This window comes from Bombyx mori, chromosome 16 (genome assembly GCF_030269925.1).
Source record: "Bombyx mori chromosome 16, ASM3026992v2".
Lineage (NCBI taxonomy): Eukaryota > Metazoa > Arthropoda > Insecta > Lepidoptera > Bombycidae > Bombyx > Bombyx mori.
In genome coordinates, this window is record NC_085122.1 from 9,827,914 (window position 1) to 9,846,239 (window position 18,326).

The 18,326-nt window shown below is 34.4% G+C and overlaps 2 protein-coding genes across 2 annotated transcripts; one reads left to right on the forward strand and one right to left on the reverse strand.

The window, feature by feature from the left end:
- Positions 1-208: 208 nt before the first annotated feature.
- Positions 209-16,595, forward strand: LOC101744366 (apoptosis-inducing factor 3). Its single transcript, XM_004926837.5, has 4 exons — positions 209-370; positions 562-648; positions 4,646-4,980; positions 13,798-16,595. Exons 1-4 carry the CDS (start codon positions 247-249, stop codon positions 15,094-15,096), a joined length of 1,845 nt encoding a protein of 614 aa, XP_004926894.3. The 5' UTR covers positions 209-246; the 3' UTR covers positions 15,097-16,595.
- Positions 16,596-17,190: 595 nt separating this feature from the next.
- Positions 17,191-18,314, reverse strand: LOC101747036 (uncharacterized). The gene is made up of 2 exons (XM_038016356.2): positions 17,698-18,314; positions 17,191-17,396 (listed from the first exon to the last, which is right to left on the reverse strand). The coding sequence occupies exons 1-2, from the start codon at positions 17,869-17,871 to the stop codon at positions 17,250-17,252; spliced, it is 321 nt and encodes a 106-aa protein (XP_037872284.1). The 5' UTR covers positions 17,872-18,314; the 3' UTR covers positions 17,191-17,249.
- Positions 18,315-18,326: the final 12 nt, after the last annotated feature.

The window sequence follows — 18,326 nt, forward strand, 5'->3', positions numbered from 1 at the left end:
CATTGAAAAATGTTCATTAACATTTTTACAACTATGAAATCTCAGTAGCAGTTTATTTTAAAAAGGTTTCCGTCTTTACATCTTACGTCTTACTTCTTTTCGTCTTACTTATCTTCAATGGAAAATCTTGCTAATATTAGTCCCGGAGAGAGATAGCGCTTATAATAATAGCGCACTGTACATCCGTTTTCAGCGCGCTATGTAAGTATCGCAGTAATTCCCACTTAAATTGTGGTACATAATTATATGGAACAGCTTCTTTCAGCTGTCAAACTAAGTAAAAATATCAAAATAAAATTGACAATGGTATCATTCATTCGGAGTCAGACTAGAGTGATAGTTAGTAAGGTTTCGAAATATTTTGTTCAAGGTAAAATCCTTCGCTCCTTTCTCATTTACGAAAAATATTTATTCAGAAACTAACCTTTTTCGTGGATAGAAGGGATAGTATTTAAAATTGCTAGTGTATAATCTATAATTGCAATTATAGTCTGAGTAAATGTATATTGCAGTTTTGAAGGTACGAAGTGAAAATCTCGAAATTTGTTTATTTTTTATTAGGTGCAGTGGTTAAAAAAAATATGGGAAGCTCCTACTCGAGATCATATTCTCCCAACAGTGGCCAAGGTGGAAGCTGCAATGAAAACCGTGAGTAAACCGGTTTTTCGTCATTGACTTTGGTCGTCATTAAATATTCTAAAAATTTTTTTCATAAATGAAACATTCTTTAAAGAAAATTAGAGCTAACTTAATTTTATGTAAATTATGAAAACTAACAACAATTAAAATTAAATGAATTTTGTTAACTACTTTAGCACTGAATTTAAGAATTTAGTAAATATGGGCCAGTGTTTGTATTGTAACAATTAAACACACTTCTCTATTTTAGTGATCTAGCCATCCTTTCCAATCTTGATATGCAACACTATCCATTATAAAATTTATTATCCCAATGTATTGTGATTGGAAAAATCTGCATATTGAATCCCTATTTCTTTTTATTTTAGTTATTAATTAGAATTGAAGTACAGTAAAAAATATCAGTATAATTATTTTTCAATAGCAACTTTTTTTACCATCGTCCTCAGTAAGATTTACTAATTATTTACTAATTACCTAGTTTTCCAGACATATTTAAATACATAAATCTATTAATCATTAAATAGCTCATCATATCATAATCTAGTGCTAACCCAATACAAAGTATTTAATTTATTAACAAAAAAAAAGCAAAACATTTTATTTGAGAAGTAATAAATTGAACTAAAGTAAATATACGATTCAGAGTTTTCAAACACTCGAAAGTTTTATGTAGACAACATCAGCTGGTTGGTCTGATCTGACTCAACAGAAAATATAATGCTTAGTATGATTCAACATCTTGATTATCTCTCTGAATAATAAGAGTTTTTCTCAACATGTGAACAGCTGTATTGTTCTGTGACTTTATTATATATTTGAATCATTCTATGTAAATTTAATATGTCTGTTGTAAAAACTTGTTGAGTAAATAAATTAACAAGAAGAATAGAAGTTTATTACAAAAATAAATTACTTACAAACTTATGTACTTGTCTTTTTAAATTAGTTGCAAACCCCATATATTGAAATAAGTTTATGAAGTATTCTGATTCCAATTAATTCAAAAATACTATATTTCGATATTTAAATAGTCATGTCTAAGGCGTTTTCATGCCCCTGAGCGCGAGGACCTCTGATAAGGTTTCCATAGAATGAGAGGGGTGGGTACACCATTCAGTGCACTGGACAGTTACTGTATTAATTGTACTAGGTCCCAGAAGTGACTCAGGATTTTCCTGGACTATCTACAGACCCCAAACCCTATGTTTACGCCTGACCCACATTTCAGTGGAAGCTAGTTACTATAGCTCATAAACATTGACAATCTCGGACGACAGCCAAAATGCTGCCTGCTGTCCTCAATCCATGTTTGGTTTTTGCCTTAATAGTTAAATAGGTACCTATATAAAACCTAAAATTCAATTTAAGATATCAAAATGTTTCATATATACTAATATATAAATCTACAGTGGTCTTTGTGGATGTTCTGTTATAACTACTGAACCATGCATTATACCGTAATAATAATAATGTTAAATTGCTCATTATTAAAATGTGCCTACATAGTACATTCAGTCACGCCATCAGAACTCTCGTCTTCCTACCTACATTTCGAACTTACGTCATTACCGAATTTAAGCGTGACAAACAATCGGCTTGTGTAAGTAGATATAAAAAAATATATCGTAACTACACAATGAAGCATAGTATCGAAAATAAAATATACTTCAATTTCAGTTTGCGGTAGGCAGCGGCTTGGCTCTGCCCCTGGCATTGCTGAAGTCCATGGGCAACGGTAACCACTCACCATCAGGTGGGCCGTATGCTCGTCTGCCTACAAGGGCAATAAAAAAAAATAAAAAAATTCCATGTATTCATTCGCGTTTATAACGGAAGTATAATAATATAAGATTTGAAAAGCGAACTGGACCGTTAATTTTGAAAGGCCGTTGTATAAATGTTTAGGTTACGGTTTAAGAAACCGAAAACATTTTTTCCCTTCTTTTAAATCTAATCGTTTTAATATAAACACCTGGATTACTCAGTGGTAACTCGATCGACCGAATGCTGTTACTGTGATGCTTCGAATTTACCTCGTAGAATAAATATATTTACATACGTGATGAGCAAGATTTATGATCGAACTAAAACTTTTCAAAACGGAATCATTGAGCCATTTCCCAAATCTCGATACTGGAAAAAACTCGAGTTCTGAATAAAATGCCTGTTTATAAAACATGAATATTCGTTGAGAACGCGATCATTACTTTTCCGCAGTTAAATCGAACAAATATTTGTTGATTCCAAGGTGATTTATTGTAATGTCTAGTCTGCGTGGTGTTGGATACTAAGTAAACAAAAACAAATTGTGGCGCTATTAGTCGATGACCATAAATAAAAAAAATACATAAAATTAATCTACATACCTACCTTTAAGTAAATAGGTTGGCAATTGAATATTATTTTCAGTTTATTCTGAATGCTTCGGTTAGCGTCATTCGCTGTTGGTTCCTATGTAATGATAAGATTTAGACTACCTACCTGAAGGAAATCGATGTAGACTGGAATTTAAATGAAATAGCCCTAAGCCATGAGGCGGACGGTGTACAAATCGATGAAACTCGGCCGGTGTTCAAGTCAATATGTATTCAACGGCTGCCGGCGTACAGTACGGTGGATTCTAACCGAAACGCATTATTGCTTCACGGCAGAAATAGGCATGATGGTACCTATCCGTGCCGGGTCAAAAGGCGCCCTACTACCAGTTTATAATTCATTCAAATTTATTTTATCACCTTCTGTCCTACCTATCGTCCTTAAATTATCAAAACACTATTTAAACGCTCTTTCCGGGATTGTCTTCAGTTGTCGCCGCGAATTCGTGTTCGCCACTCATAAGCACCTGTTTTTGATAAAGTCGATTTACCTTAAACCTTCTACATATTAACATTTTCAGTGACTCCGAACACGAAATACCATTGGCGATGCAAAATTTAAGACAAACTCTTTGTTTGATGTCTTATGTCCATTGTGAAATTCGCGATACACATTAGATGTGATATAGTTAAAACAACATTGTATTTAATCTAAGTAACAGATGTAACTCAAACTTCGCGCCAAAATGGAATACAGTTCTGCCAATCTAACAGTAACTAAATAAAAATGAGTTTGCAACCACAAACAAATCATTCATTCTCGATACTTTTTTGATTGAATGCACAACGGAATTGAAATTGAGCTCATGTCCGAAAGTGATCGGTGTCACCCAGACGATATCTAAAGTCTCCGGGAATCAATTAACTCAAACTGGACCGAAAGTTTGTATTACCGTGTGTGTAATAAAAAAAAAGAGATTAAGACTGGAAATGTTCAAGTACCATGCGCCACAGTCCATATTATATATTACAGATGTACGCATACTAGGACTATATTTATGGTTTAATATGTTTATTAATTTTATATTCTAGACAACTTTCTGTATTAGGATGCAAGTCAGGGCCTTGTCGGTTTCTCGGTGACCTTACATATCATTATGACAGCACTGAAGAATTTTCATCTGAGAAACTGGGTCAACGTATTAAAAGCTTACCCATTATGAGATAAATGTCCAGCCTCTATTTCATAGTTGTAGCCTTACAGTCGTATAGTTGCAGCGCATCTTGGCTTATTCATCAATGGGAATTCGACAGAAATAGAAATAATTAAAAAGAATTAATATGGGATTTTAATTACATTGAAACGATATTTAAATAATAATTACTCAAAATTAATCATTAATTGTTTAAATTACTAAATAGAATCAAATTATTGTAATCGTTTTTAACGTCCATCCCAATACCAATCAACGCATGGTATCATATTTGCTTAGTCGGTGTTATTGATTAATAATCTATGGCTAGCTTATTTTAGCCTCTAATGACGTCATACATAATGTGACTGCGTACAGCCCGAGCGTTTTAAAGTTTGTGCAGCCCGATTCTCTGTAGCCCTATGGAGGCTGTTATAAATGCTTTTATCAACTTAATAAAGCTAATTGATAATTCCTTTTATTTTTATGAAACAGGCGGAACCATATCCCGAATGGAGTCTACTAACAATTACGTCGAATCAGTCGTTTGTCAAGAGAATGACCTCAAAGACAACGAGATGAAGGTTTTCGACATCGGTGAAGACGGGAAGGTGCTTGTAGTGAAACAGAAGGGAGAATTCTCCGCTATCGGAACGAAGTGTACGCATTATGGAGCCCCTCTCATCAACGGCGCGCTGGGGGACGGAAGACTGAGGTGCCCTTGGCACGGGGCCTGCTTCAATCTGAAGACCGGGGACATTGAAGATTTTCCTGGTTTTGATTCGCTGCCGTGCTATCAAGTTACCGTAACCGATAAAGGAGAAGTAAAGGTCAGAATTTATTCATGTTTTATTTTACAGATTTTTAACTACTCTAGTAACACAGTAGGTAGTATGGAAACTTTAATCTCGTGATGTCAATGCAACACTAGATGAACAGTGCCAACGATTTCCTAAATGAAACTAATGCTAAATAAAACGTTAATATTATTACGTAATAGTACGTTAATATTATTATTAAGAATGCTCTTTCTTAATAATAATATTAACAAAACTAAGCTTATTTGGAAACTGGAGTCTTGATTGAGAGGTATTTGTGGTTCGTTCAGAGTGTATTTACAATTTACCCCTTTCCCACACCTGTTATCATAATATCATAATGACACCGATTTAAATTAATTTATCGTAATTATGTAATGCGAATCCATATCCAGTACAAAACTGGGGTTGTAATATTTCTCATAAGCGTTCACTTAAATTCAGTGAGCGCTAATACAAGTGTACATCTCGATAACTCAAATAATAACACAGCAGGATATACGTGCCGTTTTTGAACCCCGACACATTGACATTTAATAATAGTATGTAGTAGTTATTACATTTATTATTAGTATTATTATGTAGTAGTAATGAAAGGCGATTCGGTTTCAATTCTCGTTCGGAGCAAAACGAATTTTTCGGTTACCGAACAATTCCCATTGAGCATACTTCCATTATTTCCATTAAATAAAAGTCGGAGTAAAAATGGTGGTATTATTACGGGACATTAGATTTTCTTCCTCGCGGATACCAGGTTCTTCTGTCCTTCTATATTTTTTTTTGTTAATCACTCCAGATCCTGTTGATATTTATTCACTTGAGTAAGCCGAGGTGTTATCCTGCACGAGCGACTAAAAGTTATTTTTGTACCCCCTTGGAAATTTAGTACTATTTCTCTAGAATCTAGAGTCTAGATCAGTGGTTCCCAAACTTCTTTGTCTACTGCCCACTTTGAGAATAAATAATTTTTTGGCGCCCCCTTTTTTCACTTATAAACCACTATAGCGAGAGCTCAGTCAGTGTCTAAGAGTCCTCCTAGATGAAATTAAAAATCGCCTCCCAAGCCTCTACACAACGCCCCCATTTTTTTCTGGGTCTATTATCGCCCCCCATTAAGCCTGCAGCGCCCACAAGGGGGCGTTATCGCCCACTTTGAGAAAGGCTGGTCTAGATTATAGTTACCCTATGCCCTTCTCTGTGCCCGTACGTGTGGCAACGTGCACGAAACATTTCATGACATTCATTCAACTCGCATTTCTAATATGAGTGTTGGATGCACATATTCTACTACAAGGCTTGCTTTTTTGTCGTTTAGCTACGTGTATTAGTAAGTAAGATATTAATTGATAAACATACTATGGACGTGCACAAATCAAAAGTACGTACAAAAAAAATACCAATCTGTTGAATCGAAACATTTCACACATTATTTATTTATCGTAAAATTAAAAAAGAAATAAATGATATCGCATGCGTTGTGGTTAAATTGTTGCATTACAGACCAGAGAAGTTACGCCACACGCCACTATAAGTAACACAAAACGATACATTGAAAACAGTATAATAATACTATTTATGTTTGTACTAAATGTCATGCTACTGCAGAACAAACTTATTATTATGTTAAAATGCGTTCTATTAAAAGAAAAGGAGAAACCGTACCGAATCGACTTTAACACAAGCAAAAGTTAGGATGCTGTCAGTCGCAACGTAAATTTTTCGCAAATTCCGTGACCAGGGTATGGAATTGCATAGGTAGATTATTTGCATTTTGGTACGCGCGTCTCGTGAACGCTTTCTAAACTTTCTTTGGGTAAAATGGTACGTACAGTTTTCTTCAACAGATATTTGGTAACTTGTGGAATAATTTGGGAAAATTTGAAAAGAGAATTTTTCGTTTTTAGTAGTGGCAACGATAAAATTAGATACGGCAATGGCTACGGTAGACAGTCCACAGACAGAACTTAGCCTGAACTTTAACCTTTAAGGTTTCTGTGCCACCACACAATATATAAAAAAAAAAAAACGAAAAAATAAATTAAAAAATAAAAGTCCCATTTTTTCAAATTCGTGTACGTTCTAGTCTGATTCAGCTGAGAATTTGCGACTGGTTGGTCAACTGGCTAATGTCTACGCTTCTTGGGTACCATAGGCTTTGACGGTTAAGTAAGGTTAAGCCCGTGCCGAATTCCAGATGCACCGGGCACCCCTAAGCCCCAAAGATGTTATATTGAAATTAGTTGGTACTTTTAAGTTAAGGTTTATGTTTGAAGAACACTTTTATAGATCCTCAAACCTCCTCAAGAATTAAAACACATAAAAAAAAATATACCGTCGTTCACAGCGTACTCACTTAAATGACTACGCTTTACATTTTTTCTAGGTTTTCAATACTAAACAGTGGTCTATCAAACGATTAACCTAGATATTTGGACGTGTTTTTACTACAATTTAAATACATTATATGTAATCGTGTCTGAGTTATAGAAGGTCATTTGCGAAGGTCAAATGACTTGAATGAAGTTAGATTTCGGGTCAATAACTTAACGGGTTATTTTAATTAGGACACTATTATAAACTTACCTACTAGCTGACCCGGCAGACTTTGTAGTGCCTCGATCGATAAATAATAAAAGACCTAAACTTTTGTATAAATTAAACTTAAAGCAAACAAAAGGAATCCGTCCGGCGGGGGACACATCAAAGGGAAAACAAAATTGTTATTTTTATTTTATTCCGACCATTTTCATATTTATCTACCTTTTAAACCTTCTCTGGACTTCCACAAATAATTCAAGACCAAAATTAGCCAAATCGGTCCAGCCATTCTCAAGTTTTAGCGAGACTAACGAACAGCGATTTATTTTTATATATATGGATATAAAGTTATTGTACATATTATTATCATATCCAAAAGCGGCAAATGATGTTGTTGAAAAGTTTTTCTTTGTTCAATGTGAATCCAAGGTTTTAGATCCTACCTTGATGTTCGTTCATCTACTTTTCACACTACATTAAGCGGTAAGGTCTTAAGTATATCCAAAAAAAAAATATTATTCAAAAGATGATAAACAACCTAATAAATACCAGATCAACTGACCACGTAATAGCAAGATTCAAATGCATACAGGAATTTGACCCAAGCGAAGTACTTACTGTAGGGCATAACTATATGTACCTGCAAGGGCCTTCATATAAAGTCAAATAATACTTAATGGTGCGTCTGAGGTGGATTTTTTTTTTTTGGTTCTTTGTTGAATATGTACATATTTGTCGTAGTTCGTGATAAGGATATATATTGATGTCGCTGATAACATGACTGCACTTTTAAATGTGTTGTTGTTGTTTTTTTTTTAAATCACGAACAGAATATGACTGTCAAAATTATGTACTGTTAATAAATATTTTTTTGTTAAATGCTGCATCCCTATTCTGGATGTTTTCTGGTGTGTTAGGTTTTTTATTATGTTAATAGTTCTATTGTAAGATATAAGACACTATAAGTATTACGTTTTGTGAACAGAGAGCGCCTTAATTCAAAAATGTCGTTCGAAGGCGGAATAACAAGTGGTCGCCCTCTAACAGTAGATACCGCCAAGGGCACAATAATGCACGACTTAAAATGCCATTATACAACATTACACTGAACTAAAAACAGTTTTGACTGAGTAATAAATGAGGTTTATTCGGATATCGAATAAGAAAGATGATTTTTTTTATTGCCTGTAGGTACATGTGGACGAGCTCAGTAACGTTTGTGTAACAATTATAATAACTAGTGGTCGCCCGGTAGTCGAAATTCGACTATAATTAATTGAAATTAAAAGTTTGTACACTATTATGATTCTATTTTCAAAGACTATTATACTTGTATATAATCACAAATATCGCCAATACTACACTATAGAAAAATATTAATTAAGATAAACAATATTTAATCTATTCTCAATTTGACCACAGACGTCAAGAACAAAAGTTTGACAATAAATAAACAGTATGCATGCGTGTGTGCGTCAAATACATGGTGGTGTGTGTAATGTTTTTTTATCGATTTAATGTATATATTAGGCATAATTAAAAAAAAAAAACACGTCATTTTCGTAAAAAGGGATACAACGTTTTTCCTTCACGTATTAATGTATAGATATCTTTAGCAATGACATTGACGATTTTCTCTATACCAACCACCGATTATGAATTCGACCGTATACTGGTTTTTAACGGGGGTAGGAGTCTGCACGGGTAGGAACCACTTCCATGCCTATTTCTGCCGTGAAGCGGTAGTGCGTTTCGGTTTGAAAGGCGTGGCAGCCGCTGTACTGTTAAAAGTGAAGCCTTACAGTTCATGTCTCAAGATTGGTGGCGGCATTTGCGTTGTAGACGTCTATGGGCTTCGGTAACCACTTAACACCAGGTGGGCAATAAGATTGTCTCCCTGAAGTAAAAAATAAGCAGATTATCTTTAGGAAACTATGTAACTAATAAAGTATTTTTATAGGCATATATTATTGATATCGGAAAAACTAGAAGTTTTCAAAGTTACGAAATGACTTGCGCCTCGGAATCGCCGTGTGCAAGATGACTAATGCTAAATCTATGGTTACCTCATATTTCACGATGACTCGTAAAGGCAATGTTTTTATCGCCGTGTCTAATTCTTTGTAAATTTTAATGTTTAACTAGTAGGACAGGTAAGTTTTAAGGCGTGAATGTAATGCCGATGCGATAAACTAGCCGATAACAAAACTTGATGGTCAATTGAGTTCGTTGTTTGTTTAAATCATTAAGTTTATATCGTTAAAAAAAAAACTTTCCGATCCTAGATTAAGCTATGTGATCGCAGAATTAATTTGATACTAGAAGTGCCCGACGGTTTTACCGCGAGACTTTTTGGCGGGTATAGAAGTAGACCGTTTATACTGTCTAAGCTCGCTCTAGGAAGTCTAGGAGCTATCAACTACATTAGGCTGTTTCATTTTATCACAAAAATATCACTGGATAATATGTCAATTTAACCCGCGATAAATTGCATCATTGCGCCATCAGCGCAAAAGTGGCCTTACCCACAATTTTTCATTGTGGTGCTTATTTATATATTGCAATTTATTTAAAACATAATAATTTTTTATGCAAAACCAGCGTTTGCCTAATTACACCCATAGATAACAAATGGCTTTTAAACATTATATTTGAATATCTAAAATTGAATTTATTTTATCGTCTTTCTCCCATCAATTCGTTTTTCTTTTCTTTTCGTGTTTGTTTTATCTTGCATAAAAATTTGTATATGTATACTTTTTTTTTTGTTTTATATTTTTATATTCTAATATTTATTATAGATAAAGTTTCGTAAATTATTAATGAGAGTTAACGTAAGTGCGACCGCCAAAAAAAATTTAAATTTAAATTGGCCCATTGAATAAAAAAGGTTTCTCACCCCTGGTTTAGATTATTACAAAAAAATGCATAAGTATAGTATGTATAGTAAGTATAATATATTCAATGCATGTTCTGGCCTCGTGCAGTTTCAATTCGATCCACATTCGTTTCTTTTGACATTCAGTGAATTTGTTATTGTATGTACATTGCGTTCTAAATATTCAAACGATAACATTTAACAAATATTTTTTCCCTCGAGATACTATTAGTTCGTTTTATGTGAAAAAAAAAAACGAATATATCAAAAAAAGTTTTTTTTTTTTAATTAGAGAGTAATTACCATTATATTCATATGTGATCAATATACCTGTAAACTCTAAAGCATTCAAAACGTCGCAAATAATATCCTCCTTCGTGCGTCGTATCCCTCATTGCTGAGGATCGTGACCTTTACGGAGCACTTTTGTTAGGACTATATTCCTCTATTCCTTCCTGTGGGTGGTCGAGCTCTCAGCCCACCTGGTGTTCAGTGGTTACTGGAGTCCATAGACATCTACAACGCAAATGCGCCACCCATCTTGAAATATAAGTTCTAAGATCTCAGTATAGTTACAACGGCTGCCCCACCCTTCAAACCCAAACGCATTACTGCTTCACGGCAGAAATAGGCAGAGTGGTGGTACCTACCCGTGCGGACTCACATGAGGTCTTACTAACAGTAAAAAGTCTTAATCTGATCGGACCAGCGCATAGGACTACGCCCCTCTAGGCCTCTTTCCTTCCACTTTACAGGTCATGAGAAGTCTTTCGAGATTCTCAGCCTTTTTCCTCGCAACGTGACCGAAAAACTCTAAAATCCGACGTAGGCAAATAGGGGAGAGTCTTGTGGAGACGTCTAGTTCTTCCACGATTGATGATTTATTTGATAAACGCGATATTAAACCGTAAAAGTAATTCTAATTACATTTGCAACTCGCTAAAACCGAAGAAATTATTACAAAAATTATATCTCTCACGCACGTCTTAACAGGGGGTAGGGAATAAAACATAAATTCACGAAACTTTTCGATATAAAATTGAAACTCATATCGTCTTCTCGCATTAAAACTGTATAACCTGAAAACTTACTTTTAACAGGAGAGTGTTTTAAAGGTTTAACATAATATATTTTTAATATTAATAATCATCTTTGCAACATTTATTTTTTAGTTTTTACCAGTTACATTATCTGTCTTTTAAAGTAAGATAAAATTAGGTATGTATTAATTTTGTTAATAGTAGTCAAAATATAGTTTTTTTTTTTTTTTTATTGCTTAGATGTGTGGACGAACTCGCAGCCCACCTGGTGTTAAGTGGTTACTGGAGCCCATAGACATCTACAACGTAAATGCGCAACACCTTGAGATATACAGTCAAACCTGGGTAAGTGAGAACTGGATAAGTAAGAAAACTCTATAAGTGAGAGTAATAGCAAGGACCCGTCATTTTAAGCTCCCAAAACCTCTATTAGCGAGAAACAGAAACCTCTGTAAGAGAGAGTCGTTTTTTCCTCATGGATCTCCGTAAGTGAGACTGCTACCTATCTATACCTCTATAAGCGACAGCCAAGCTTTATTTATTTATTTATATTATTTAGGAAGGAACAAATGAGTCGACTATTATCAAAGGCGGCAATCTGACTTTTTGACAATGATTGGTAAATCAGAAAAACGAATTATTGACTTTGTATTCCATTGGCAGTCACAAAACTCTTCGGAACGACATCTTAGATAAATAACAGGTTAACTATTAACCTTTATTTAATGCAGGTTTTGAACCGTATTCTTTGAAGGAGACGATTATATTCAAATAAATCTGTATTGACATATGAATAAAAATTTTTTGTCCAAATGTACAGATTGCCGCCTTTGATAATAGACGACTCAAATGACAAAACAAATTACAAATTTAACATCTGCTATTTTATGACTCATTTTTAACTTTCGTGGAACTTCTTATCATTGTTTTTGTATTGTTTTCTCGTGAATATTGAACCTATTTTATTTCGTGGAACTAAATAACTTTGTTATTTTATCGTATTCTTTTCGAATGGACACGTGTGCCTGTGTACCGTCGTGTTTGTCGAACTTACTCAGTTTATCGTTAATCAATTGCGAAGAAAAGTTCTATTCTGTATCAGGTAAAAACGGAAAATTAAAGTACTATCATTAAAGTCATAAACTTAAAATAGTGAATGCATTTGAATGCGGAAAATCGCGAATCGAAATTCAGAGGGAGCATTAGCGAGAAACTCGGGTTAGTTAGAAACCTCTATAAGCGAGAATGAGATTGTGCTCCCTTGAACTCTCGCTTATCCAGGTTTGACTGTAGTTCTAGGGTCCCAGTATAGTCACAACGGCTGCCCCACCCTTCAAACCGAAACGCATTACTGCTTCACGGCAGAAATAGGCGGGGCGGTGGTACCTACCCGTGCGAACTCACAAGATGTCCTACCACCAGTAATATAGGTAAACTTAAACTAACGCGTAGTTTAGTTTAAGTTTTTTTTTGACAGTATTTATGAGAAAAATACTGGTGATACCAAATGATTTAACATATTAACTCAATTTCGAATATTTTTGGAAATTGTACACTTTTAATTCGAAAAGATATGTGAAATTCAAAACCCAAAACCGGTTGTAATGTCTTGTGTAAATACACATATGTCTGCCAAAGTTAGAGAGCTCGCCAAGTCGCAAGGTGTCTCGATCGAGAGGTTGCTTGCAAAAACGTCTACCTACCTATTTAATATTTATTAGTAGTTGAACATTTTTTGATAAATATTAAGCAGATGTTTGCTGGTTTATCAACATTCTTGATATCTGTTTAAATATTTTGTTTGTCTCAGATATGTATCCAAGTTTTTTTTTTTTTTTAATATCATTCATTTCTTTCATCTTCTCCCTATAATAACTAATTCCATTTATTTGGATTTTTTTCAGTTCAGAAAAAATATACGCTTTTAAACACTAACAACTCGTATTCAGGTCAGGTTTTTTGCGTGATGTTTTATAAACGTGCAGATAAAATACATAAAATTTGTGAAACGCTCGATTTTTTTATTTGTGTCAAGGGCACCTAAACACTATGCGATGTAACTGTTTATTGTAGATATCTTTAGGTACCTACTTTCAGACAGAAAAACACTTTACAGTCTGCATAAGATCATAGGTTCTTAAATTGATTTGAATCGTAGCAACTTCTCCGTAATTTGTTGATTGGTAAACTTCCCTCTTGATTTATTTTCAGTAGCCGTCTCATCACTATTTAAAATTGTGTGCTTCAACAATCCCATTTGTCCTCACCTTCACTGAATTCGGAAGGGTGGACAAATGTTAAATTCGATCTGTGCTGTTCTCACAAATGCCGATAATTATGAAAATAAGTTAAATTTTTACATTACGTTTACAGGTAAGAGCAAAGATAAGTGACCTCAAAACGAACAAGCGTATAAAGGATATGGGTGTGGTCTCTCCTTGTGAAGGTTCCGTTGTTGTTATAGTGGGCGGAGGACCGTCGGGCGCTACATGTGCTGAATCACTACGCAGCGAAGGATTTAAAGGTCGAATCACCGTTATCGCAAAAGAGCCGCATCTCCCTTACGATAGGATTAAAGTATCTAAAATCGGCACAGTCACCGATATAGAAAAACTACAGGCGAGATCACAAAAATATTATGACGACGCCAATATTGAAATAATGAAAGGAGTGGAAGCAACCAAAATAGAACCTAACGACAAGCTTGTGCATTTGAACAACGGTAACAAGCTCCGATACAGCGCGCTGTATCTAGCGACCGGCTCCAAGCCTCGGGTACCTGATATACCCGGCATCGATTTGAAAAATATATTTACCGTGCGGAATTATGAAGACTCCATTAACATACTGACAACATTAGGATCGAATCAAGACAAAGACGTTGTCGTCCTCGGTCTCCGTTTCATCGGCTTGGAGTCGGCCGCTTCATGCAATGAGAAAGCGAAGTCCATAACCGTAGTTGGTAAACAGAAGGCTCCGCTTGAGCAAATTTTCGGCCCAGAAATAGGACGAAGCCTACAAAAATTGTTCGAAGATAAAGGCGTAAAATTCCAGTTCGAGACCACGATAACAAAATGTAATGGCGAGGACGGTGTGATAAAGTCGGTCGAATTGACGAACGGGACCGTGCTGCCCGCCGATATGCTAATTTTGGGCGTCGGGACCACATTCAACACAGAATTCGTGAAAGATAGCGGTTTGAAACTGGAAGCGAACGGTGCGGTCTCGGTTAATGATAAGCTCGAAACAAATATTCAAAATATTTACGCCGGAGGTGACATCGCCCATGCACCCGTTGCGGCCTACGATAATAAACAGATGACTATAGGCCACGTGGGATTGTCTCAGTACCACGGACGGGTCGCCGCTCTGAATATATTGAAGAAAGAGACTTCGCTGCAAACTGTACCATTCTTCTGGACAATGTTGTTCGGGAAGTCCATCCGGTACGCCGGCTGCGGTAGGGCCGCAAGCACCCTGATCGATGGAAACGTTGATGATTTAAAATTCGTCATCTTTTTCTTTGACGAAACAGACAAGGTAATCGCCATGGCTTCGTGCATGAGAGATCCCATTGTCGCGCAATTCGCCGAATTCCTACATCAAGGCAAGTCGCTGTACAAGAAAGACTTGAAAGATGATCGATTTGCTTGGACAAAGTCTATCAATTGAATCGCGAATCTCATTTGAAGTAACAGTATTAATGTCAGATAGGAGAAATAATACAGGGTGTGATTGACATCCGATTCAGATTTATAAGTGTGCATGTATTCTGATTACATTAAAACAACAAAAAATCCAAGTCAAAAGTAATTCAACTTAGCTTCATGTTCTATAATCAAATTCAAATGAATTGTTAATAAACTTTAAATATTTATGGTATTTTGATAGCATGTTTGCTATATATTTACAATTTTGTAGTAAAATGTATCTTAGAAACTAAATAAATGTTTACAAACAATGTTTACACCTGTAAATGTAAAGCGTTATATACAATGTTAAATGCTATTTACATTATTTTACATAGAATTTAGGATAAAACCAAGTATTTATTTTTTGTTAAGTTTCTAAGATCTTAAAGTTACTGAAAGAATTTTAAATGTTCTGCTTTTTGTTATTATTTCTCATATCGTCTAGGAAGTACAATTTTGTTTTGCTTTTAATTTATAAGTAATTACGCATAAAGTATCTTTATAGACCTAGTGTTTGTGAAAATTTCACTAAATACTAACAAAATTGTCAATGAAAAAAATTCATCATGATTAAAATATTGGCAAAGTTTTCACATTGATTTTACCAAAATGATGCCAGGGAAATTATGACAATTTTTATGTTATTTAATAGTATTCTACATGCTGTGCAATGTTCTGTCATATTTGCACCATGACATCCAGTATGTGATGTCCCGTATGAATTTACTGAGAAATCTCACTTCCTTTAAAGTTATTTCAGTCTTCACTTCCAAATTATGCCTGAGACCTGGGTTTCAATATTCCCAAAACACATGAAGGTTTCCAGACCCCTAAAATCGGAATGGCTTGACAATCGTTGAAACTTGCTTCTTAGGATTAACTGGGTAAACACCTGTTGAAACTATCCTTGACATTCAGAAGAACATAGGGGAGAGGAGTGAATTCTTGAAAATTACAACTTAAATTATTATTTTAATTTTAGAGAAGCAACTGTTAATAAAGACCTTGAATGGTATGGATTTCTACTAAAAATACGAAAAAGATCGCCTGTATGTATTCACACAAATAACTTCTTAATTTTAATAATCACATGCAATACAGTTTTTATATGCCTTGAGTCAGCCTTTTACTGATGTCCCCTTTTCTCACAATTGTTATGCTGAAAGCATTTATGTACTTGTACTTGCCTAATTTATGTATAGAAACCATTCACTTTATACCTTACAAGTAATTCGTATTGCTGTAATATGTAATATTCGGTACCTACATACATAGTATGATGTTAGTACTGTTTATTATTATGTAAAAATGTATTGTGAAAGACCAACTACTCTTTTTTTGTAACAAAATGAATTGTGTATAAGCACCTATGTGAACAGATATATTTATCAAACATGTCTGTAAAAATAAAATGTTTGTGTGATAAAAAAGCATAATTTAAATAAGTACTTATTGTAAAATAAAATATATTCAGCATTTGCTATGTCGTTTACTTTTTCCTTGTTAGTTATTATTTTTATTGTTTTCGTCAAAAAATATATTTATAGTTCTACCAATTAATATGTTTAGAGAGTGTTATTTATGTTTTATAGTCCCTACTGACACTGAAAAAAGGATCTGGATGTTTCTGCTTGAATTATACAGAAATATGTAGGTACCTAAAACATGCCCACATGCAACTACCTGAACTGAAGGAGTAAAAAAGGAAATGCAAAATAAGGAATAAAAAAAAAAGTCTGGTAGTAGGATGTATTGTGGTGCCCAATTTTTACACCACTATCCTATTTACATCTACTAAAAAGGAATCATGTATTTCGGTTACAAAGATGGGATAGCTGTTTTACAATACAAATGAGATTTTTTTTTATTGCTTAGATGGGTGGATGAGCTCACAGCACACCTGGTGTTAAGTGGTTACTAGAGCCCATAAATATCTACAACGTAAATGCGCCACCCACTTTGAGATATAAGTTGTAAGGTCTTAATATAGTTACAACGGCTGCCCCACCCTTCAAACCAAAACGCATTACTGCTTCATGGCAGAAATAGGCAGGGTAGCAAATAAAATTATACATTCTACTGAATAAATTTATTAAAACTAATTTATACTAAAATTACATTTCATTCAATAATTTACTCCCATTTTTCGCCGATTCTTAGGTGCTGTAATCGTTCATATAATGTTACATCTTGTTTAAATATTCTTCTATTCTTGTCATTGAGCATTTCTTTTCTCATTTCATGTTTTCCTAAAGCTTTTGTGTGTCCAAAACTTTCTGCCTGAAATTGGAAAACAATAAGTAAAAGCTTTCATTTGATTTTTATTTTTATATCAATTTAATTTCCTTTTTTTGAATGTTTGTTGCCAGTTTAGTAGTTTTTTTATTTAGTTATTAAAATTAAATAAAAGTCAGCCTCTTGACTTTTAACATAACCGACCTTATGCAATTCAATAGTGTTATTAATTAGTTCTATTTAACTTAGAAATTAATGTATGTAGATTTTATACAATGCTCGCAAATATTGTGTTGTCTTACTGTTGAAAATTTTAAGAAATGATTAATTTCAGGTCTTGGTTTACCTCGGACAAATAGGGGAAACGTAAATAAAGCATATTTTGTTCCTCAATGGCAAAATCTTCTTTAATACGCCGTAAATGTTTTGGTTCAACTTGTTTTACTAGACGTTCTTTTCCTCTGAATATGTTGCCATTTGGCATACGGTTCCGTCGTAATAACACTAAAGTTAACTTCATTACTGATTACCTAATTTTTAAGAAATCACTATTGTTCTATGAAAAAAATTTCGCTTCTGTATCAGCAGCAATTCAGCGCATGCTTGGTGCCGAAATGTCACACTTTCGTCTTCTCATTCGTAGGACAGGCGAAGTGAGTTATGCCCATAAAGCCTAGATTTTTTCCTTGCAGTTTTGTTTCAATGTTCAGGTTTTTAAATTCAAAATCAGTACTTTCTGACGTTGAGAAGTAAGGAAAAAACTATTTTATGTAGGCAGATAATGATATGGTAGGCAGCGACTTGGCTCTGCCCCTGGCATTGCTGACGTCCATGAGCGACGGTGACTACTTACCATCAGGTGGGTCGTATTCTCGTCTGCCTACAAAGGCAATAAAAAAAAAATAAAAAGATAGGCATGCAGCTAACATTTATGTGGAAGGACAAGGAGCAAAGCTGTGTGAATTGCTATTTTAG